Source organism: Podarcis cretensis, assembly GCF_951804945.1.
Source record: "Podarcis cretensis genome assembly, chromosome: 4".
Classification (NCBI taxonomy): domain Eukaryota; kingdom Metazoa; phylum Chordata; class Lepidosauria; order Squamata; family Lacertidae; genus Podarcis; species Podarcis cretensis.
The window spans coordinates 17,483,274-17,507,662 of record NC_137173.1 but is presented as its reverse complement, the minus strand read 5'-3'; the positions used below and the strand labels follow the sequence as shown (position 1 = coordinate 17,507,662).

General features: G+C 45.3%; 2 protein-coding genes across 3 annotated transcripts in view; both read left to right on the top strand.

The window, feature by feature from the left end:
* MRE11 (MRE11 homolog, double strand break repair nuclease) overlaps window positions 1-5,661 on the top strand; it is a 35,073-nt gene extending 29,412 nt beyond the window's left edge. For both annotated transcript variants that reach the window (XM_079973721.1, XM_079973722.1), the window contains 3 exons: window positions 436-503; window positions 2,378-2,456; window positions 4,171-5,661. In XM_079973721.1, the coding sequence (XP_079829847.1) occupies window positions 436-503; window positions 2,378-2,456; window positions 4,171-4,218 (195 nt within the window). In that variant the 3' untranslated portion in view covers window positions 4,219-5,661. The remainder of the gene's footprint in view (window positions 1-435; window positions 504-2,377; window positions 2,457-4,170) is intronic.
* Window positions 5,662-7,696: 2,035 nt separating this feature from the next.
* Window positions 7,697-17,593, top strand: GPR83 (G protein-coupled receptor 83). Its single transcript, XM_079973957.1, has 5 exons — window positions 7,697-8,061; window positions 9,062-9,797; window positions 12,457-12,582; window positions 13,079-13,212; window positions 15,863-17,593. Exons 2-5 carry the CDS (start codon window positions 9,405-9,407, stop codon window positions 16,488-16,490), a joined length of 1,281 nt encoding a protein of 426 aa, XP_079830083.1. The 5' UTR covers window positions 7,697-8,061; window positions 9,062-9,404; the 3' UTR covers window positions 16,491-17,593.
* The last annotated feature ends 6,796 nt before the right edge of the window (window positions 17,594-24,389 follow it).

Genomic DNA, 24,389 nt, shown 5'->3' with positions numbered 1-24,389 from the left:
CTGTATAATTTGGAACCAATGTGATTTGAATAATATGATGTGATTGGCCTGTCAATAAAAAATTATTGAAATAAAAATGGTATGCAAAAAGATAATAAAACTGATGAAATAATAAATCGCAACCATAGTTTAAAACATACAATACTGATTAAAATTACCAAAACTTTATAAGCTTGTCCGAAGGTCCCTGCTTGATCTTAATATGCAGGGAATTCCAAAGTGCAGGTGCTGCCACACTAAATGCGTCGGTGCTTACAAATGCAGAACAGGTATTATGTGGCATTTCTGGTAGCGCCAATTCCTCTGAGTGAAGTGGTTGAGTGAGCACATGAGGCGTAAGGCGATCTCGTAGGTAGGCTGGTCCCAAGTTGTTCAGTGTTTTATCTGTGTTAGAGTTACCATTAGGTACTATTGTTCTTTGTCTTTCTCTTCTAGGTAATTGAAGATGATGACTCTGATTTGGAAGAAGTGTCTTTTACTTCTTCCTCCACTGCAAATCAAAGGTTGGTTAGTGCATTCATTTCCGTGATCTTCTAGGTTGCTTGATAAATATGTACAAAGAAAGGAAAAGTAGAAAGGCAACAAGTACAGGAGAAGGTTGCTGAACCCCCTGTTTTTTCAAACAATCTTTTTGTGTCGTCTAATTGCAAAAGATTCTGGGCACCTTGAAGCTTGCTCTACTTTCTTCGCCTGAAAAATGTTTTCATGTAATGAATTGTAAATTCCATCTGCCCACATTTTGCATGAGCTTCTTTATAGACAAATGAATTTTTAACCTGTGAGTATTTACCTTATTTTTCTGTGCATAACATGCCCCCATGTATAAGACAGTATGGGACTCCAAATAGAGAAAATGGGGGGAGATTGCCCCCGTGTATAAGACACCCCCCACTTTTTAGCATTAATTTTAAATAAAAAAACCTAGTCTTAAACATGGGAAAATGCGGTATTTATTTAGGCTACTTTCAGCTCACCCTTCATTCCAAAGGATACTAGGGAACAGACAAAAGTGAAATGTACACAATTGCATAAAGAATAATAAAACATAGAAGCAGACACATACAGAGACATTTGGGCAGTGTGTGTGTGTCCTGCCTCTACTTTTAAACATCTCGTGTTTGGGCAAATGCCTGAATATAGCTTACGATTTGTGTTTATCAAAGTTTGCTGAGTTCAGATGAAATGGTAAAGTGTGGTTTGCCACTAAACCAGGATCAAACGCTTCTAACTGCTGTGTGTAAAAGCAGGGACATGCTCTAAGGTGCACGCTAATGATTCTGAACTATGATTAGGGTTTTGAACAGCCCTATTATCTTAGCTTGTCTGTTTTTATGTTACCAAAATTGTTTACCTGAGTATTTACAAAGAACTACTTCCAAGCATTCCCAGTAGAGGTTTCAACTTTCCCCCTTTGGTTGGAAAGTTATTTCCCTTCCTTCCCCCAATCTCTGCCATATTGCACACTGCTTGGGCATAATGAATTCGTTACCCAAATTTGGTGGCTCAGCACAAAACTGAAAACTGGTTTACTTTTCAGCCATAATATCACTATTTTTTAAAAGCGACCTTGCTAGGAAAATATTTTCATATGGTTGTTGTTGTTTAGTCGCGCCCGACTCTTCGTGACCCCATGGACCAGAGCACGCCAGGCACTTCTGTCTTCCACTGCCTCCCGCATTTTGGTCAAACTCAAGCTGGTAGCTTTGAGAACACTGTCCAACCATCTCGTCCTCTGTCGTCCTCTTCTCCTTGTGCCCTCCATCTTTCCCAACATCAGGTTCTTTTCCAGGGAGTCTTCTCTTCTCATGAGGTGGCCAAAGTATTGGAGCCTCAGCTTCAGGATCTGTCCTTCCAGTGAGCACTCAGGGCTGATTTCCTTCAGAATGGATAGGTTTGATCTTCTTGCAGTCCATGGGACTCTCAAGAGACTCCTCCAGCACCATAATTCAAAATTTCATATGGTAACCATCTTCAAATATCTGAAGGGCTGTCACATGGAAGATGGAGTAAGCTAGTTTTCAGCTGCTCCAGAAGGTAGGGCCCAAACCAATGGATTCAAGTTACAAGAAAGGAGATTCTGACTAAACATCAGAGGAACTTTCTGGAACAGACCACCTCGGAAGCTAGGAATTTTAAAGCAGAGGTTGGATGGCCATCTGTCACGGATTCAATAGCTGCGATTCCTTCATTTTAGGGCATTAGATCACATGGCCCTTAGAGGGCCCTCCCAGTTCTATAATTATATGATTATGTGGGTAATCTCTTATTTATTTCAAATGTGATATTGATAATGTGTGACTTTCAGTGTTATGCTTTGTGATTTTTAGTGCTGTGCTTTCATTGATGGTGACCAGTATATCCTATTTATAATGTTTAGATCGTTCGGAGCATCCGCATCTAGCAAAAGGAGCTCACAGAGCCAGGCATCAAAAGGAGTAGACTTTGAATCCGATGAGGTACAAAAATCTTTTCAGTGCACTTCCTTTAATTTGTATATAAAATATTACTGGACGATGCCATGTATGTGTGTTTTTAAGGTTTCTTTATATGCGTTTAGTAATAAACTTTCTTGTTCCTAACTTTATCTTCAAAACCTGTTCCATTATGTCGATTAGCTTGTCTCTCTGAAAAAGGGTAGTGTTCATTTATTTATTTCATAAAATTTACATACCACTTGTAGGAAAAACCCTCCAAGCAGTTTACAGAAAAGATAAAATGGTAAAATAATCAGAAAAATATTTGCAACCACAATTTAAAATTTACAGAAAGTTAAAACTGCAAAAAATTGACTAAGACAAATTAAAATGCCTACAGGCTTTCTGAATATCTGGGTAGGCTTGTCTAAATAAGAATGTCTTCAGCAGGTGCCAAAAGGAATATAATAGGTACCTGCCTGGTCTCAATAGGCAGGGAGTTCCAAAGTGTCAGTGCTGCCACATTTAAGTCATCACGTTCCTACAGATGCAGGGCGGGTACTGTTCGGCACTTGTAAAATGCCAGTTCTGCCAATCAAAGTAGTCAGTCATTAGGTGATGGCGAGAAAACCCTGTTGAAAATGACTAACTTAAATTCATATGCTTCAGTTTTGACAGGTGAGGAAATTCCTCCTAATTAATGCCTGCCGTGGCTCAAATAACTGGTGTACCCTCTACCCTAACAACTAGGAAACAGGTTCTTCGAATAAACATTTCGCCACTGGTTGAACAAGGAGACATATTTCTCCTCCCTAAAGTCATTCTTCCTCAGTGAATGGTTTCAGACAACCATTGCCTCACCTGCATCCTGACAGAGCTGGCCCATATTTGGCAACTCCCTTGGGTGTCAAAATGTGCTGGAATCAGTCACAATCTTGGGAAGAAAGCCCCTTTCTGCACTTTTTTAGTCCTTGTTTTTCTTGGTGGAATGGGGATTCTAAACAGTGATGGCGATGCAGTACACTCCTTCAGAAATCTAGTTATTTAGTGCAGTTAACTGATGTGGGACACAGTGGTGTGACAGTCGCTGAGGTCTGGGAAGGCCACGTTCCTCTTGCCCAATTGTGGTGACTCATGCACTCTTAGGCTGGACTCCCACAGTATGGAGCATGGTAGTAAGCGTGGATTTTGCAGGCAGCTCTAATAACAGAAGAACCTGCTTTGCAACCGAGAGCAGGACCGCTGAGTCTGACATGTTGCCTTATACAGGTCATGTGCACTCATGCCAGGAGGAATGCAACTGATAAATTTGAGGAAGTCAAGCAAGGGTTCTTAGAATTATTTTGAAGGCTGATAACAATGAGAAAGAATTGACTGGGTGCTTTGGTTGGTTTTGATTGAAGTATATTTGCAGAAACAACATGGATGTTTTCCCTTGGTCTCCTTGTTGGTCAAACCTCGCAGATCCCTCTACAAAGTGCTGTATCCTAATACTTACATTCCATCTTTCCTTTTATTTTTAGTTTGACTCGGTAGTTTTGTCCAATTTCTAAATGATAACAAATTTTCTGTACTAACGCATAACTGTCTGTCCCAGTTTTTACATGCTTTGTGTCACTTCAATGATTCTGTACTAGTTTTTGTGTTCTTGTGAAAAAGGTTCAATAAAAAATTAAAATGTGCAAAATGAGATTGCTCTCCTTGGAAATGTGGCCTTGTTGATGTCTTAAACTGAAATTCTCTTATTATTTTACAGGATGATTCTGAGTTATTCAAGAGCACTTCAAGAAGAAGCAGGCGATAATTTCAGAGCCCGCTGTATGGAAGGATAATGCAGGGGAAAGAAAAAAACCCTCTGGAAATTCTGTAAAGGAATCTTACGATCTATGCAGCTTTTCTCCAATAATTTCACAGTTAATTACATGTTGCCTTGAAATGTTTTGCTTCCTTGATGGGGGAGTAATTGTTACTTATTCTCCATATGTAGTATCACTTAATTCAAATGGCTTTTCTAATAGCTGAACCATATTCCTCCCCGCCCTTGTTTAAGATAGAATAACTACTCAAAAAAGACGATGAGGCAGTGGGCCCATTGCCCAGGCCATTGCTGAGAAACAGCCAGTGATTTTTAAAATTCCATTACCTTTTTATATTACAGAGGAATAAATGAGACCTGTTCTGTAAGTGAATCGACAGTGCTCTTGCTTTCTTTGTTTCTTAAACCTTATACTTCAGTCATAGAGGGAATGCTGACAGTGTTAAGTATTAAATCCATCTTGGTTGCGTCCTGTAAGCAGGAGGCAGTAAGCAGGGCTTGCCAAGTCCTTGGATATAAAATGTGACTCTCATTCTGAAACTGTTTATAAGCTTAAAAGTACAGTTTAGCACGAAGAATCTCAGAAAGCATAAATAGCTTTAGGGTAATGCCTTATTCTGAATGCTTTGCAACACTTTCTTAGCAATTCCACCAGCTGGCTGCATTGAGCTGGTGCTTGTTGGATGCCTGTAATTGTAAGAAAAATTGGCAGGGATTTAATTGATATGGATAGAAAGTAGTAAATTGAGATGGTACATGGATAAAAGGCCATAGCCCCATGTGGTTCTCTTATTTTTCAGTTTTTCCTCTGTTTTGTATCTGCCCAAATTATGGTCATTGTTTCATTGACTTCGGAAACATCAATCTGAAAGAAGGGTACCTGAAGATAATTTCCAACATAAAGAGCCATGTTGGATTTGGTAAATTTTTGAGTGGAGCAGTATATTTTTACATGGAAAGTCCATTGACAACGATGATGATATTTTTTATAGACATTTTAACTGTCTTAGAAAGACACATAGGAGAACAAATAATGTTATTTATGTGTTATGGAACTGTTACATACTGGGGTATTCTTAAAATTCTATATTTTTCCTTCTCATATTATCAAGATTTTGGGTGGGTTCATAATGCCTGCTTAGAAAACTTCTGAATTTTGGTTTGGTCTTATCAAACACAGAAGCAGAAAAGAGGCTCTTGATTATACTGCAATAAAGAGAAAGGTACAGTGAATAGTGTCTGCATTGCAGTACTTACTTTGATTTCTCTGTGGAGTGCCTTCATGACCTGAAGCCCCAGAACCTCCCCATGCTTCATCCACAACCTGTTTTCGTCTCCTTGTTGGTCAAACCTACCAGCTAGAATAGAGTTGTGTTGCAGAAACTATTATTCTGTATACAACCATTTTGCAAATAAATTTAAAAAAAGCAAGGTGGGTTTAACTTTAATTGCCTATTACCCATTTTTTTATAATCGTGATTACCCTGCCTGACATAAAATAAATGGATTATGTACAGTTAATACTGAAGTGTCAGAAGAAAAAAGTTGCAGATACAAACCCACCGTTGGGGGTGGAGACTGGAAGCCTTGTGAACTAAACAAAAAACAATAAAAATTATAAAAATTACAAAAACATAAAATCAAACAAATTCCCAGGCCCAATAAACATCCACCCCACCCCACCCCACCCCACCCCACCCCACATACAAAAAATTCAAAATAAAAATTTTAAAACGTTTTAAAAGCACTCTGCACCCCTCCAGCAGTAACAGCAACTGTCCTAGTGAGGCCCGTCAGGCCCTGCCCTGGGCCAGGTGGTAAGTGGCAGGAAGGAGCAGGGCCCCATACACTCACATACAGGAGAGTCCCCCTGGGCAGCAGAGCGCAGCAGTCCCTGTGAGGCTTCAGGCCCCGCCCTAGGCCAGATGGTGAGTGGCAGGAAGGAGCAGGGCCCTCAGACACTCACACGCAGGAGAGTCCTCCTGGGCAGCAGAGCACAGCAGTCCTTATGAGGCTTCAGGCCCTGCCCCAGGCCAGATGGTGAGTGGCAGGAAGGAGCAGGGCCCTCAGACACTCACATACAGGAGAGTCCTCCTGGGCAGCAGAGCGCAGCAGTCCTTATGAGGCTTCAGGCCCCGCCCCAGGCCAGATGGTGAGTGGCAAGAAGGAGCAGGGCCCTCAGACACTCACACGCAGGAGAGTCCTCCTGGGCAGCAGAGCGCAGCAGTCCCTGTGAGGCTTCAGGCCCCGCCCCAGGCCAGATGGTGAGTGGCAGGAAGGAGCAGGGCCCTCAGACACTCCTGGGCAGCAGAGCGCAGCAGTCCCTGTGAGGCTTCAGGCCCCGCCCCAGGCCAGATGGTGAGTGGCAGGAAGGAGCAGGGCCCTCAGACACTCCTGGGCAGCAGAGCGCAGCAGTCCCTGTGAGGCTTCAGGCCCCGCCCCAGGCCAGATGGTGAGTGGCAGGAAGGAGCAGGGCCCTCAGACACTCCTGGGCAGCAGAGCGCAGCAGTCCCTGTGAGGCTTCAGGCCCCGCCCCAGGCCAGATGGTGAGTGGCAGGAAGGAGCAGGGCCCTCAGACACTCCTGGGCAGCAGAGCGCAGCAGTCCCTGTGAGGCTTCAGGCCCCGCCCCAGGCCAGATGGTGAGTGGCAGGAAGGAGCAGGGCCCTCAGACACCCACGCAGGAGAGTCCTCCTGGGCAGCAGAGTCCAGCAGTCCTTATGGGGCTTCAGGCCCCGCCCCAGGCCAGATGGTGAGTGGCAGGAAGGAGCAGGGCCCTCAGACACCCACACAGGAGAGTCCTCCTGGGCAGCAGAGTCCAGCAGTCCCTGTGAGGCTTCAGGCCCCACCCCAGGCCAGATGGTGAGTGGCAGGAAGGAGCAGGGCCCTCAGACACTCACACGCAGGAGAGTCCTCCTGGGCAGCAGAGCGCAGCAGTCCCTGTGAGGCTTCAGGCCCCGCCCCAGGCCAGATGGTGAGTGGCAGGAAGGAGCAGGGCCCTCAGACACTCCTGGGCAGCAGAGCGCAGCAGTCCCTGTGAGGCTTCAGGCCCCGCCCCAGGCCAGATGGTGAGTGGCAGGAAGGAGCAGGGCCCTCAGACACTCACATACAGGAGAGCATAAACAATCCTTTCATGTAACCAAGAAGGATGGATAGTGAAGCATTTTCTCTCCCCGAGCAATAAATATTTACTGTCCTCTGTTGCCTAGCAGCAAATGGCTCTATAAGAATCAACATCTTCCTGCTTTGAGATGCTAGCTGTGATTTTGAAAAGGTGTTTTGCCCCGAGAGATGAAAGCCTGTGGTCAATGCATGTCAGTTGCGTGTGTTTATTTAGCAGTCCTCAATAAAGTTATTAAAACCCAACATTGGTTATGAATAAAAATTAAATACATGGTTGAAAATATATTCTCTCTTAAATATATTTTCACCAATGTATTTCATATTGAAATGTATTTCAGAGGGAAGAATGTGAGAGAATGTATTTTTAAAAACATAATTTCGTAGAGAAATCTATTCTCTCACATTTTTCTATTTAAACATGGCCACAATGTAATGTGGCATCCCAGCTGCAAAGATTTTAATAACAAGGCATCTCACATTTACATATGATAGGGTCAACTGAATGTGTATTTGTCAGGATCCAAAGGACTATATTACGGGCATGCAAGCGCTTGCATGTCTCTGTTAAATATCACCAGGGGGCACCACACAACCAGTTTCAAAAGTGGTGTCTATGGGCCATGTGAAGTTGCTGCTCTAGAAATATATGACCAACTCATTGGCCATCCAGAAATGATGTCATCCTGGCAATTTCTCAGCACCATGCACAGGTATGTATTAGAAGCTGCCCTATACAGAGTCAGATCGTTGATTTATTTAGCTAGGTATTGTCCACCCTGACCGGCAACAGCTCTCCAGGGTTTCAGACCAGAAGAGTTTGGATTTGATATCCCGCCTTTCACTCCCTTTAAGGAGTCTCAAAGCGGCTAACATTCTCCTTTCCCTTCCTCCCCCACAACAAACACTCTGTGAGGTGAGTGGGGCTAAGAGACTTCAAAGAAGTGTGACTGGCCCAAGGTCACCCAGCAGCTGCATATGGAGGAGCAGAGACGCGAACCCGGTTCCCCAGATTGCAAGACTACCGCTCTTAACCATTACACCACACTTGCTCTCTGCAGAAGTCTTCTGCAGCCCTACCTGGAGATCTCTGGCATTGAACCAGAGACCTTCATGGAAGGCAAATGGTCTACCACCCAAGCAGAGCCCTCCCCAATATATTTTTGCCAATAGCTTATGAAGACTATTGTCCACAGCCCAAGGTCCATATATTTGCAAGGAAATCGAAAGCAATGGAGGGATGCACCTTAAACGGAAAAGCGTCAGTCAAAATGGTGGGAATTAACTTTAATTGTGTTTATCGTAGGAACAACTGCTTTATCCTCAAAGTGCTACCTCTTTAGGGGGGCGGGCAGAGAAAGCAATAATGGAGCAATTATTGTTGGGAGTGTTTTTCACAAATGCCTCATCAGTACCCTAGGTATAAACCATACCACTTGGCTCCTGAAGGATACTGCCAAAGTGTTTGCATGTGTTCATGTTTTACCTTTTCAGCTAGATAGATAACGGTGAAAGATTGTGGGGTTCTGCACAAGGCGGAAACTAGCCTACAATTTACTTGAATAGAAGAGACTTTTCACTTGGACCACCTTCCTGAACACAGCACTGCGGACACTGACCAAACTAGGAGTTACTGCCGTGACATAAGAAGCCAGCAATGCGGTAATTGGTGGATTATTTCTGCCCCCCCCCCACCCTGTTCCTATTTTTCAGAAAGAGTGGAAGCAGAAAATTGAACCCAGAGGGGGAGTGTGTGTGCAGACGAAACCGGCGCTTCGGAATAGGAACAATACTGTAAACCAATAGGCTGAGTTCTTAGTTAGCCAGCTTTCTATCGGGAAATGTGCTGAGAAACTCTTGAATGCCTTGATTACAGAAGAGACTTGCAAGGGCACAGCAGTTACCACTGATATTTTGCCAATACATTTCTGCACCTTGTTCACAGCCCTAAAGACTGCCTCCTAACAAAAGCTGAGCATGCCTGGTTCTATGTCCTATCGATTGAGCACATAGAGGGAGCTGCTTTGGAAGACGGACGTTGATCCTTTCTAGCCCCATGGGAACGATTACTTGCTATATGTGGCTTTACCTCACTCACTTTGCTAACTCCCTCGTGAGAGCTGAAAAGTTTGCAGTCAATGGAAGCTTGGGGGCGTTATTTGAAGCACCGAACATCTCTCACTTTTTATCTTGGACAAACTATACACTTGCTGACTGGCAGAGCTTTCTGGAAGGGAAAAGGTACGGGTCAGGTTCCCAAAACCTTCTTGTGAAAATCCTCCTCGTCGTGGCGAACTCAGTTATCATAGTGTTCTCCCTCTTTGGCAACGCCTTGGTGTGTCACGTCATGGTCAAAAACAAACGGATGCATTTTGCCACCAGTCTGTTCATTGTGAATCTTGCTGTGGCGGACTTGATGATCACCTTTCTCAACACTCCCTTTACTTTGGTAAGAGCATGGGGATAATGTTTATTGAGATTATTGTTTAAGTAGCACAATACTTGCATGTGGATTTAGCTCCCTTGTGCCTGCTAAAATTATTAGGGGGGCAGGGGGTGGGAGCAACACAGTTTATTTAAAAGTAGTAATTGATAGTGATTGCCTGCAGGATGGTTGTTCTGTGTTTGCGTGTGTGTAAGCAGAGAGCTGTGTTATCCTAGCTACTTATACTAAGCTAGTAATGTATTTAAGGTATCATTGTACTTTTTAAAAGCACCTCAAAGATCCATTAGTAAAAGTCTCTTGCACAAGCTCTTGCAAACCGAAAGGGGATGCAAAGTGTTGGATGAAAATTACTATCAGTGTATGCATAGTCCTTTGATCCATTAGAAAAAGCACTGCATCAAGGATTTATTGTGTTATCTTTGGAGGCAACAGGCATATATAGTCATAACAAATAGGATTCGTTGTGATACGGAAGGGGGGGGCATGTCTTCTTCACCTTCTTCTTCGCTACAATATATCCATTTATTTCCAATTGTCAATGTCAAAAGGGACTAAAATCTAGAAAATTCATAGAAACTCAACGTGCCAATTTGCTCAATTTCTCTAGGACTCCATGACACCTCCCCTGTCCTCCATAATCCCTCAAACAAGGTGTCAAGACCCTAATCCTGTCAAATCACTCTGCCAAGCCTTTCCTCCGGGCAATGCCAGTACATGGACCATTGTCTTCTCATCACCAGTATATCTCCAGCTCTGCATATTCCCCCCTCCCTCCTCCATATTGTGTAACCCAACCTCTTCTTAATGTATTCATGATGTAACTGGGATGTATTTTGCACTGTATTCTGGGACATGGAGGGAAGTTTCAAAAGTTTATGTCACCCCTTTCTCGCGGTTTAATCTCGCCTTGAACCTGTTGCGCAATAAACTTGGATCTTCTGCAGCTTGCTCCTGTCTCTGGCTGAGCTCATTTTCCTCCGCAGGGACCCGTGGACTTAGTCCGACAAGCTGGGTGGCAGAGCAGCCTTGCACCCAGATTTTACCGTAACAGTTGGCAGCTAAGTTGCTTCCCCATTTGCAAGAAAGCTAGCCGAATGCATTGCTCTCCGCAATCAGATCTTAATAGCTAAATTAGTTAGCATCTGCTGGATGCAGCTTCACGTAGCTCAATCAGCTCTCAGGGCCCTGAAGCCTTGATTGTGCTCTGCGGAGCGTACTTCACAATTTCTATAGCATTAGGGAGCCACAATAGCTTGGATTGTGCGACTGGTGGTCATCTTCCTGGCACAGATTCAGCTAGATTCCCTTATCTCTGTTATGCCTGTAGACAGACAAACCAAACCAAAGGCAATAGAGCAACCCACAGCAAAGTCTCTGTCAAACAGAAACCAGAGTGATTTATTGGATGCAGAGCTTTGCTTCTAGTAAGTGACGAATTATTGTAATAAGTACCTGCATATTGTAACAAGTATCTGCATAGTATCATTATCAAATTTGTTAGTTGCTTTATGTTGCCCAGGGCAACCCAAAGCAACTTACAACCAAACAAAGAAACATTAGACACATCCCACCCACTTGTAAAAGACCATAGATAAAGGCCAAAGGCCTGGCTACAGAGGGAAGTTTTCATCTGGTACCTAAAGAAATGTAACAAAGGTGCCAGGCAAGCGTCCCTGGGGAGAGCATTCCTCAAACAGGGAGCCACCACGGAAAAGGCCCTGTCCTATTGCTGCCCTCTGAACCTCTTGTGGAGGACACACACAAAGAAGGGCCTCGGATGAAGATCGCAGGGTCTGGGGCAGTTCATATGGGGAGAGTTGGTCCTAAAGGTATTGCAGTCCTGAGGCATTTTCATTTTCAAGCCCTATGGCATTTTCAAGTGTTTAAAGTAGATCGCATGCATTATTTTACTGTAATTCTTGCAGAAATCCTGCAAGGTAGAAAAGTGCTACTTTCTCCATCTTGCAGATGACGGGCTGATAGGGATGGGGGAGGGTTTCAATTCAGTTCACATTTAGAGTCCAATCTTTCACACTATCTGACACACTATGTGAACACAAGTTATGCCTAGAAATTCACACTTGTATTTATTTTGCAGTGTGGTTTTCCAACCAAGCAATGTTTATTATTATTAAAGCATATATTCAGGGACAGTGTACATAAAAATGAATGTATTGGTGAAAATAATGTACTGCACTGGGAAATTACTTGCAGAAATGTGCACGTTAATAAAAAGCTGCATAGAACAATGTGCCAGGAGAAGTTTGCATTAAAACGCTGATGGATTTTCATGAGTTTTTTTGGGGTGGGGTGGAGAATCACAACAGACATGTGATGAACTGAATTTAAGGTTGGGAAAATGAGAAATGAGATTGACAGAATCTTTTCTCCTTAGCTGAGAAGGAGTGGCTTGCTCAGTCAGGTCTCAGAAATACTGCAAAGAAAAGCAAGTTAAAAGACAGTTCTTCTGAACTGTCTGGGGTGTGTGTGTGTGTGTGTGTGTGTGTGAGAGAGAGAGAGAGAGAGAGAGAGAGAGAGAGAGAGAGAGAGAGTCCATTTGTGCTGGAAATAGAAGCAAGTCCTATCAAGGAGGATATTGGCCAACCCCAACCCCAAACCCTACTGGGATTGTAAAAAGTGAAAATTGTCTTGTTCCTGCCAGGCTCGCTTCGTGAACAGTACATGGATATTTGGGAAAGAGATGTGCCACATCAGTCGATTTGCCCAGTACTGTTCCCTTCATGTCTCTGCCTTGACCCTGACGGCTATTGCCATAGACAGACGCCAGGTGAGGAATTTTTTTATTCCAAACGGCAATCAACAACATTTGGGGCATGCTTTATTTTACTTCTAAAAGCCTTTTTGAGGAGATAGCCAGCTGGCAGGCCTCACCCAATATCCCGCAACATCTCCCATGAGGAGTATTAACCCCTTTTCTTGGTGACAAAACCTCCTTCCAGAGCGTTGCTATTTTGCAGGTGGGATTTAACTGCATATAGGCAAAGTCGGGTTGCATAATTAAAGTGAATTTTGTGTTTTTAGAAGCCCTCCTCTCCCCACCCCCGCACCAAATCAGACCTTTTCCCCATAAGGGAAGTGATGGGGAAATTCATGGAAAGGTGTAGGAGATAAATTTTGTGATGTGATGTCATATAATCTCCCCTCAGACAAACAAGAACGAATGCTCAATAAGTAGCAGCAGCAGATGACATAGAATGCTCCTGCAAACTTTATCTTTACATTTCTAAAATAAAGCTTTTTCCCCCAACGTGTTCTGCAAACAGGTGATCCTGCATCCTCTGAAGCCTCGGATTTCGACTGCAAAGGGTCTTGTTTGCATCTCCATCATCTGGCTAATGGCCACATGCTTCTCTCTCCCACATGCAATCTACCAGAAATTATTCACTTTTGAATACAGGTAAGGGGGACTTTTTGGCAGAGCAGTCTTTGGTGTGCTGGTCCCAGGGGGTTACCGTGCAGCGTGGTCCGAGTCCAGTCCGAGGTCAAGGGTGTGGTATGGGGGCTGCCCGTCAAGGCTGAAGCGGGGTCCAAGGCAAGGAGCCGGGTGAGGTCAGGAACTCTGGCAGGAGAGCAGGACAAGGTGCAGGCAGGAACAGGTTGCCAACAATGTTGCTCCTGCAACCTGGGACTGGGCTGGCTGGCTTTTATCTCCTTTGAGGCATAGGGCGGCCCCGGTCCACAGGTGACCCGCCTCTCCTGGCCTTAAGGCGAGCACTCCTCCTGCGAGAACTTAGTTCCCTCTGCCTCTCTGCCCTGAACCTCTGCAGCTCAGGAGAGGCTGGAGGGTTACCGGACCCAGAGGCAACCTCAGCTTCCCCTGATGGGGCTGAGAGTGGAGCACCTGCAGGCAATGGGTCTTCGATCACCTCTGGAGCCAGAGCAGATTCAGCTGGTGTCTGCTCCTGAGGATCCGACACAGGTGAGGGCCCTTCAGGTTCAAGCCCCAGCCCCGGCTTAGCCGGTTCTGGAGGCAGGGACTCCTGTGCAGGCTAGGATTCCTCAGGTTCAGCCTCTGAATCCAATTCCCAGGCCATCACACTTGGGCTTCTGTCAGGTAATGGCATCCTTGAGTCAGTGGCGGACTTGGGTACGATGGTGCCGTATGTAAGACCAACATTTGGAATCCACCCCTTGTTGGGATACTGCTGGGAGACGGGGGCATCAGGCAGGCCCCCAGCTGGCTCCAGCCACCGGCCAGCAGCCGAGCGAAACTCCGGATCTTGGTACAGCATCAATCAGTGACATAAGCCTCAGATACCCTTAGAGACTTGGCACGCTTTTATCAGCAGAGTGAGTAACTTCTCACAACAGAAGTGGCGGACAGAGACATGTGTAAGCATTATTTACAGGTGTTTGGTGGCGCTGTGGGTTAAAGCCTCAGCGCCTAGGACTTGCCGATCGAAAGGTCGGCGGTTCGAATCCCTGCGGCGGGGTGCGCTCCCGCTGCTCGGTCCCAGCGCCTGCCAACCTAGCAGTTCGAAAGAACCTCCGGGTGCAAGTAGATAAATAGGGACCGCTTACCAGCGGGAAGGTAAACGGCGTTTCCGTGTGCGGCTCTGGCTCGCCAGAGCAGCGATGTCACGCTGGCCACGTGACCCGGAAGTGTCTCCGGACAGCGCTGGCCCCTGGCCTCTTAAGTGAGATGGGCGCACAACCCCAGAGTCTGTCAAGACTGGCCCATACGGGCAGGGGTACCTTTACCTTTACCTTATTCAGAATAGTTCAGGAACAAAGGAAAAAACATGTCTGCTTCCGTTTGTGTCCAAGCACACAGCAGCAAAGCAAAAGCAACATAGAACGGAAGTTCCCAGAAGACTCTGCTGGAAGTAAACAGGCATGTGACACACAACAGTCATGCCCGTTCCCTTTTAAGGTGGAACAGAACTATATCCTAACACCCCTGTCCTTTTGCTTCTTTCCCAAAGATGGGTAAGGAGGGGCACAACTTTGGGAAGGAGGCACAAGGGAAGGAGGCAGGGTCCTAGAGCCCTCTCACCTCTTTCCCAAAGCTGGGAAAGCACTAACTCGAATTTGGGAAGGAGGCGGGAGGACTCTAGAAACCTGTCAGAGCCCTCATGTCTTCTTCCCAAAGTCCATTGGGGGTGGGGAACATTCTACAGACAGAGGACCACATTCCCAGCTGGGCAATCCTTCTGGGGCCACATGCTGCTGGTGGGTGGAGCTAGAGACAAAAGTGGGTGGAGCAAAAAAAGGATTTTTTTTACTGTTGTGCTAGTTCCTGTACACACCTCTCTATCCGTAGCAAGCAAGAGATGCTCTTTCCATTCCAGGACACATCCCAGCTAGGCAAAAACATTCCAGGTCTGTATGAAACAAGGTCAGTGAGGGATGTAGGCTTGGAGAGGGTGTGTGAGGATGAGTCCCAAGGGCCAGATAGAGAGGCCTGGAAGCTGGGCCTGCGGTTCCCCACTTCTAATCCAGAAGATTCTATGTTGAGATTAATGACCCTCAGGGGTCAAACTCCACAATTCTATGATTCTAAGTGAGGGCTACCAAAAAGTACCCCAGGAGCCAGTTTATAGTGCCGTCAATGGGACGCTGGTGGCTCTGTGGTCTAAACCACTGAGCCTTATGGGCTTGCCAATTGGAAGGTTGGCGGTTTGAATCCCCGCAGTGCAGTGAGCTCCCATTGCTCTGTCCCAGCTCCTGCCAACCTAGCAGTTCGAAAGCATGCCAGCACAAGTAGATAAGTAGGTACTGCTGTGGCGGGAAGATAAACGGCGTTTCTGTGCGCTCTGGTTTCCATCACGGTGTCCCGTTGCGCCAGAAGCGGTTTAGTCATGCTGGCCACATGACCCGGAAAGCTGTGGACAAACGCTGGCTCCCTTGGCCTGAAAGCAAGATGAGCACCGCAACCCCATAGTCGCCTTTGACTGGACTTAACTGTCCAGGGGTCCTTTTTTTTAGTGCCATCTGATGAACAACCTAGTGTTTCCTCACTGCTGAAGCCAAGCCAGATGCAATAGAGAACATCTAGCGGTCCCCTGGCGTAGCATATTAACAGAATATCTGCCCTTGATTTTCAGGGAGGAGATCACCCGATCCTTGTGCCTCCCCAATTTTCCCGAGCCAGCTGATTTGTTCTGGAAGTACCTGGACTTGACAACTTTCATTCTGCTCTACGTGCTGCCCCTTCTCATTATCTCCATCATCTACGTGACCATTGCCAAGAAGCTCTGGTTCCGCACTGCCATCGGGGTTGTGATGGTTGAGCAGTACTTTGCCCTCCAGAGGAAGAAGATTATGACCATTAAAATGCTGATGCTGGTGGTGGTGATCTTCGCTGTCTGCTGGTTCCCTTTGAACTGCTACGTCCTCCTCCTCTCCAGCCAAGTCATCCACCCCAACAACGGCCTGTATTTTGCTTTCCACTGGCTGGCCACAAGCAGCACCTGTTACAACCCCTTTATTTACTGCTGGCTCAATGAGAATTTCAGGGCAGAGCTGAAGACCTTTCTTAAGGTCTGCCGGAAATCCCCAGATCCAAGGGAGCAAAGGCTTCCATCTCCTGCTGGTCTGCCGTGTAGGGCAGCCTGGCCACAGAGAGATCACCGCAAGGGTTTACAGGTCTCCCTTGACCTCCCGTCCACCTCCAATTTTCAGCTGAGAAAGAATGACATCACCGCTGTGCAGCCTATAGTTGCTGTGACTTGAGCATCGAAGCAGACTAATTGAGTGGTCTCCTGCAGCACTGCAAGGAGGCCTTCTCCAGGTCTGATGCACTGGGCAACTCCGCAGAAAGCTCTGCCTTGTCCTTTAGTGTGTGTGGCTTTGCTCACTCGCTTGAGTCTTTCAAAGCTCTGAAGAACCATGTGTTTGCTCCCGTGTCGTGCTCCTGTGAGATTCAGTGATATTTCAATGGATGGATAGGTTGGCCAGAGGTTGATGTAAAGGATCTTCCTTTGGGGCAGAGAGTTGACCCTTCTAAATCCTCCCAGCTCCATGGTTCTGGGTCCGCCACGCTGCCAGTGATGGGCAGGAACCAATCTGGCAGCTGCTAATGACATCAAGGCTAGGTTTTCCCATGTGATAGAGGGGTGGGCATTATTCTCTAAAGAGATAAGAGCCAAATAGGGGTCAGGAGCCAAGTTTTGTCAAGTGATACTTGACATTAAAGAAAGCACCCCGGACCAAGATTGGTTAACCACCTTGTGTTCCCATCACACATGCAGGAACGAGTCTCAGTGCCCACATTTTCTCCAGCAATAGGCAGACATAGACTTTGCTCTTTGGGAAAGGCATCTACAACAATTTTGAGAGTGGCCTCCCGAATCCTGGCCAAAATAGATTCTAGGGGACGCTTTGTCCAGAGACTTATCTCAGAGTGTTTCACCCCTGAAGAAAGCCTTTACTTGCCTTTGCAGTTGAGTTAAGCTACACAATAACCTTAAACCCACTTCAAGGCTGAGAAACTAGATGGAGAAAATGAAACGAGAACACAATTCATTTGACATGTATTTTAGTTGCAATGGCTCTTATTGATTAGTTGTCAGTGCTACTTTCTGAGCAAAATCATGGAGTCTGCAGAACAGGCTTCTTGCTGTGAGTAAATCATTTTTTGCAATGACTAAGTGTCGTTCAGCCTTTGTTTTCCAGTGTGTCATGGTGTGACATTTGAAAATAACCCCCAGGGTTTTAATGAATTTGTTGGCCCTAGTTTGTTACACTAGGGTTTCTGTAATAGCTTGCTTTATGAAACAGCAAAACAACTGCAAGAAAGCTCCTTCTGTGACTAATAAAGACTATTTCTGTTACCAGCTGCCTGGGTCCTCTGATTGCATCATACTACACATGGGTCTCCAGATGATCTCTGGCCATCAGCTGAGCTGGCTGGCAATGATGGGAGTTGTAGTCCAACATTATCTGTGGGCCCAAAGTTGATGAATTCTGGAGTAAATAATTAGTGCAGCTGGATAAGAATAGGTGATACATGAACAATGCTGCTATAGATGGAGGTAACAGGACATTAAAAAAACAACAATTAGCACATCGCAATGTTCAAGAGCAGTGATACGACCAGGACAGGGCTTTAGGGCAGAAGGGCCTCAAATTCAGCAGGGCTGCATACCCTCCAAGTGTCCTGATTTTTCAGGGATAGTCCCGGAATTACAGAAGCCATCCTGGTTTCTGATTTAATCCCGGAATGTCCCAGTTTTCCTTTTCCCTCCCCTTTGGAGTGTGTGTGTGTGTGTGTGTGTGTGTGTGTGTGTGTGTGTGTGTAGGTGCAAAAACTGAGTACTGTTTATCCTGAAAATAAAATACTTGCACCAAATTTGAAATTACTATTTTTTTGGAAATACTTTATTGTCACTTGTACAACTTGTATACAGTGAGATTACACGAGCACCCCCCACTCAGCTCTCTTAGTCTTAATTCCCCTCGTTTACTGACACACACACACCAAACCTGAAAGTCAGTTGCCCTGTTGTTATCTTTTCATTCAGAGTCTAACAGCCCACGGACAGAAACTGCTCTTTACCCTGTTGGTGCGACCAATCATATTTCTATATCTTCTGCCTGAGGGCAGGAGATCAAAAAAAGTGCGAGCCAGGGTGTGAATTATCCCTGAGAATTTTCCTCACTCTCCTGAGGCAATGTTCTTCCGCTATTTCATCCAGCGGATTCACGGGACAGCCCATAATATCTTGTGAAGGAATGAAGGAAATGGTGAAGAATTGGGAGTGGGGAGACCTGGTAAATGTATTATATTTCTATTTAAATGATAAGCCATCATTTCTAGATTTGCATGTCCACGCTCTGTAGCTCAGTGGTAGAGAGCCAAAGGTCCCGGTTTCAATCGCTCATCTCCAGGCAGGACTTGTCTGAAAAGTCCCTTGCATGAATACTTGGCAGGTCCCTGTCAGTCAGAATACACAGTGCTGAGCTAAATGAGACCGTGGTCTGACTTGGGATAAAGGTAGCTTCCTATTAATTGGTACAAGTGAATTATATGCAGGTCTGCATATTTTTTTGATAAGCATTTTAATCTCTCCTCTCTCCCCTGTCTCTTTCTGTACAGAGAAAGAGAGAGATGGATGGATGGCTTTTAATCATGATGGATATATGTTACTGCCAGGATCAGACAGATTGCACCTGAGTTCTTAAGCATGTCAGACTAGGACCTGGGAGACCAGGGTTCCTCCCCTCCACACTCATCCATGAAGCTCACTGAGTGGCCTTGGGTCACTCACTTCCTCTCAGCCTAACCTACCTCACAGGGTTGTTGTGAGGATTAAATGAGGAGAGGAAGAACCATACACGCCCCCTTGAGTTCCTTGGAGGAAAATGCAGGATACAAATGCAATAAATGCAATAAGTATACCTGAAGGAGCGTCTCCACCCCCATCGTTCTACCCGGACGCTGAGGTCCAGCACCAAGGGCCTTCTGGCGGTTCCCTCATTGCGAGAAGCAAAGCTACAGGGAACCAGGCAGAGGGCCTTCTCGGTAGTGGCGCCCGCCCTGTGGAACGCCCTCCCATCAGAGGTCAAAGAGATAAACAACTACCTGACATTTAGAAGACATCTGAAGGCAGCCCTGGTTAGGGAAGTTTTTAATGTGTGACATTTTAATGTATTTTCAATCTTTGTTGGAAGCCGTCCAGAGTGGCTGGGGAAACCCAGTCAAATGGGTGGGGTACAAATAATAAATTATTATTGTGTGTGTGTGTGTGTGTGTGTGTGTGTGTGTGTGTAATATTTCCCAGGCAGGAGAATGCTGTTGTGCTCAGGTCCTGCTTACAGGCTGCCCATGGACATCTGACTGACCAATGTGAGAACAGAGCATTGGACTAGATGAGCCTTTGTTCCTATCAGGCAAGGCGCTTAAGTTCAAAAAATGAGAGTTGGACAAATGGCCTTGGTATAATTCGTTCCAATCAAATGTTAGGGACTATGTGATGCTATTTCTGCACCCAGTTGTCTTGAAGGATAGTGGATCTGTCACTTGGCCCCAAACTCCTATCTCTGAAGTATAATAATAATAATAATAATAATAATAATAATTAATAATAATAATTTATTTATACCCTGCCCATCTGGCTGAGTTTCCCCAGCCACTCTGGGCAGCTCCCAATCGAATGTTAAAAACAATACAGCATTAAATATTAAAAACTTCCCTAAACAGGGCTGCCTTCAGATGTCTCTTAAAGATAGGATAGCTGCTTATTTCCTTCACATCTGAAGGGAGGGCGTTCCACAGGGTGGGTGCCACCACTGAGAAGGCCCTCTGCCTGGTTCCCTGTAACCTCACTTCTCGCAATGAGGGAACCGCCAGAAGGCCCTCGGCGCTGGACCTCAGTGTCTGAGCTGGACGATGGGGGTGGAGACGCTCCTTCAGGTATACAGGACCGAGGCCGTTTAGGGCTTTATAGTTCCGAGCCTTAGTTTGGTAGTTAACCTGTAGGAGCGAGAGAGTGGGCCTGCCACATGGTAGAATGTGATAGTGTACTATTTCTGTAATAAAGCCCAACGAGCTGATTTGCATGTGGGTGGAGCTGCAGTATGTGTTTATGCCCCATCTTACGCCAGGCTGGAATCATCAGACGAAAGACACTTTGTAGACATAAATAAATGTGCAAACTCAGGCCACAACAATTGTTTTCTTTGAAAACTGCATCTTTCCCCCCACAAGAAGAAAAACAAAAAGTTGGTGTGTGTTGCGATTTTGGGCAGGCAGGTGACAGGAAGGGGAAGGAGGAAGCAACCCGTCTCCTGCCTCTGAAACTGTCAGCCTGTCAGCTGTGGTCTTCAACTTAAAAATAACTAAACAAAATGACGGAGAAAAGATTCATATGGATGTGTGATTCGGCCAGTGGGAAGAAGGTGCAAAAGGAGATGGTTCTTCCCAAATATTCTACCGTGGTATTAAAATAAAAACAAAAACCACTCAATTCCTTCCCACGCAGGGACCTAAGTAAATGTGACAGTCATAGAATTACTTCCAAACCACATCCTCTTTGCAAGTCCCACAGTTGCAATCATACACCCTATAATTGGTCTTGAGTGAAAGCGTTCTAAGTGAACAGAGGCAGAAGCTGAAAAGTTTCTTTTCAAATTGCGTGGGAGTTATCCTCATCTAGCCAAGACTCCTGATAACCCGTGTGGAAGGGGAACACTGGTACTGGGCACATTTACATGTCCACCTTTGGAAAAGAAAGCAAGAACCCCCCCCCCAAAAAAAACACACACACCCCCATCATTTATTACACAAACCAATTCCCAATCAGTTGACTCTCAATCTACTCAATCCCCCCCCCCCGTGAGTCAAGTAACCCCCTAATATTTTTCTCTCTTTATCTCCTGGATAATCAGACACGCACACACACACATGTGAGGCTGGATGCCTGTCAAGGATTCCACAGCAGCAGGCTGGACTAGAGGACCCTCGCGGGTCCCTTCCAACTCTACAATTCTGTGATTTTGATTCTAGAAGCAGCTTCAGTTTGGGGGAAGAGGATGGAGAGACATGCACATTCTTTCACCTTTGGTGGACATGCCCAAGGATTAAGACATTCTGGGAGATGATTTATAATGAATTGAAAAAGGTATTTAAATATACCTTTCTGAAGAAACCAGAGGCCTTTCTCCTGGGCATGGTCGGCCAATTGGTGCCAATGAAGGACAGAACTTTCTTCATGTATGCAACAACGGCAGCAAGAATACTCATCGCGAAGTATTGGAAGACACAAGATTTGCCCACCCGGGAAGAATGGCAGATGAAGTTGATGGACTATATGGAATTGGAGGAAATGACTGGCAGAATCCGAGACCAGGGAGAAGAGTTGGTGGAAGAAGATTGGAAAAAATTTAAAGATTATTTACAGAAATATTGTAAAATTAATGAGCTATAGAAAAATGGTGGAATGAAGTTATATGGCTTTGGCAGAAATGTTATAAGGAACTAGGTACAGACAGATTGTTAATGTATTAAAGGGAAAAAATAAGGTTAGAATATGTTAAGATTAATTACAGGACAGAAAACAGAGGAAGATGGAAAGGAATTGCTGAAACAGTTAATTGAAGTGGAATACAAAAAGGGAGGCGAGAGGAAGTCAATGAAACAAGTGAATGAAAGTTAAGATTGAAAATATTGGAAGTGTTTTTAATTGTTTTTGTTTTGTTCTGTTAATTCAATGTTTCATGTAGTGTTTTTGTTTTTGTTTTTGTTTTTTATTATATTGTCATATTTAATTCTTTTTCTTTCTTTTTGTAATCTTTAAACTCTTAATAAATATTATTTTTTTAAAAAAAAGAGAGACGTGCACAAAGGTTGACTCTCTCAAACCGCTGGCATTTGAGGGTACCCTGGTGAAATCTGTTGGCAGTTCATTGAATTTACTTCAATTAATCACAACAGCCATGATGTTTAAGTCTGTTCTTACTTAGCCAAAACAATAGTAACCACTGGGGTACCCACAAAAGCGGAGGTCACAGGCCTATAAATGACAGACCCATCCCTTCGCCTTGTCTGTAGAAATTAAAGTCACATTGCGAGCAGAATTGAAATCGGTTAACTAAGCAATGGCCTTATTGGACCAAGCAGAAAGTAACAAGAAAAGCATTGACAAACCTAGACAGCATCTTAAAAAGCAGAGACATCACCTTCCCAACAAAGGCCTGTATAGTTAAAGCTATGCTTTTCGCAGTAGTGATGTATGGAAGTGAGAGCTGGACCATAAAGAAGGCTGATCGCCGAAGAATGGATGCTTTTGAATTATGCTGCTGGAGGAGACTCTTGAGAGTACCATGGATTGCAAGAAGATCAAACCGATCCATTCTGAAGGAAATCAGCCCTGAGTGCTCACTGGAAGGACAGATCCTGAAGCTAAGGCTCCGATACTTTGGCCACCTCATGAGAAGAGAAGACTCCCTGGGAAAGACCCTGATGTTGGGAAAGATGGAGGGCACAAGGAGAAGGGGACGACAGAGGATGAGATGGTTGGACAGTGTTCTCGAAGCTACCAGCATGAGTTTGACCAAACTGCGGGAGGCAGTGGAAGACAGGAGTGCCTGGCGTGCTCTGGTCCATGGGGTCACGAAGAGTCGGACACGACTAAACAACTAAAAACAACAACAACAGAAAGTAACAGTCCAGGCAAAAGCGAAGCGTCATGGCCACAGACCCAACAGCAAATTACGGTACTTCACAAGTCTTGCAGAAGACCTCTTGGCTCCTTTTCAACAACCCACTCTCCCAAGCTTGTTCTCCACTGTCCCAGAGGGCAGGACCCGAATAAACAGATTTGAATGACAAGAAAGGAGAATTCAGATAAACACCAGGAAGAACTGTTTGTGGAACGGACTCCCTTGGAAGCTGGTGGACTTTTCTTCCTTGGAGGTTTCCAAGCTGAGATTGGATGGCCATCTACATTGGATGCCTGCGCTGAGATTCCTGCATTGCCCGGGGTTGGACTAGATGACCACTGGGGTACTTTTCTACTCCACACTTCTATGATTTATCAGCCTGTGTAGACCAGCTCTGAATCTTGATTACATGTGCCAAGCATTAGCACCTGGCTTTGCAGGAGTCCCCTGTGGATGGTCATTTGATCCTTAGTTGTCTTTGGCAGATTGCTTGCCTTGAGAGCCAGAAATTGCCATATGTTTTATGTGAATACATAGCATTCTCAGGGCTGTAATCACCCTCATTTTCATTATTTTCCTTCCTGTGCTCAGTATGCACGATTCCACCCCACCCATTGTGCACCTTCTCTGTGCCCGCAGGATGTCAGACATTTTCACCCCACCTCTAGCGTCATACGAAAGGAAAAGAACGATTTAGTTAATGCTGCATAATTAATTTCCTGGCGGCAGAAATTGCAACGACTACAAAAGACACAATTTGAAGATCTGTGGCTTAATATAGCCTATTCCTTTTATACTTTAAAATCTACAAAGAGCTGCATTATTTTCCTGTGGTTTTGGCACATTCAATGCAAGAAGAGCTACTGCCTAAACAATGTGCAGCTCTGGCCCCAAAATGGAAAACGAGCGAGGTCCCAACTAAAGAAGCATGGCAACTTAAGTCGACAGAATATGCACAACTCGAAGACTTAACATATAGAATAAGAGAACAAGAAGAACATACGTTTAAAAAAGATTGGAAAACCTTTACTGAATATATAGAAAATACCGCATTTTTCGCTCTGCACCCGACCATAAGACACACCTAGTTTTTAGAGGAGGAAAACAAGAAAAAAATATTCTCCCATCACCTCAACTCCCGTCTTCCCTGAGCTCTGGCCTTGCTACCTAGGGGTGATGGGAGTTGTCGTTCAACACCTGGGGACCCACAGGTTGAGAAAGGCTGAATTACGGTATGTGAGGTGGGGCTTACCTGCCCCCCCCCCAATATTTTATTCAAGTTGGAAGAGGGAGGGAGGGAATGAAGGAAGGAAGAGAGAGAGAGGGAGAGCTCACATTTGTGCGTGCCTGTGGCGGGCAGCTGTGGCTCCCCCTTTGCTTGAATTACAGTCAGCTGGGAGGAGGGATAGAAGGGGCTGCCGTCCGTCCCTCCTCCCGCCTCGCTGTAAAGCCAGAAAGAGCCTCTTGCTT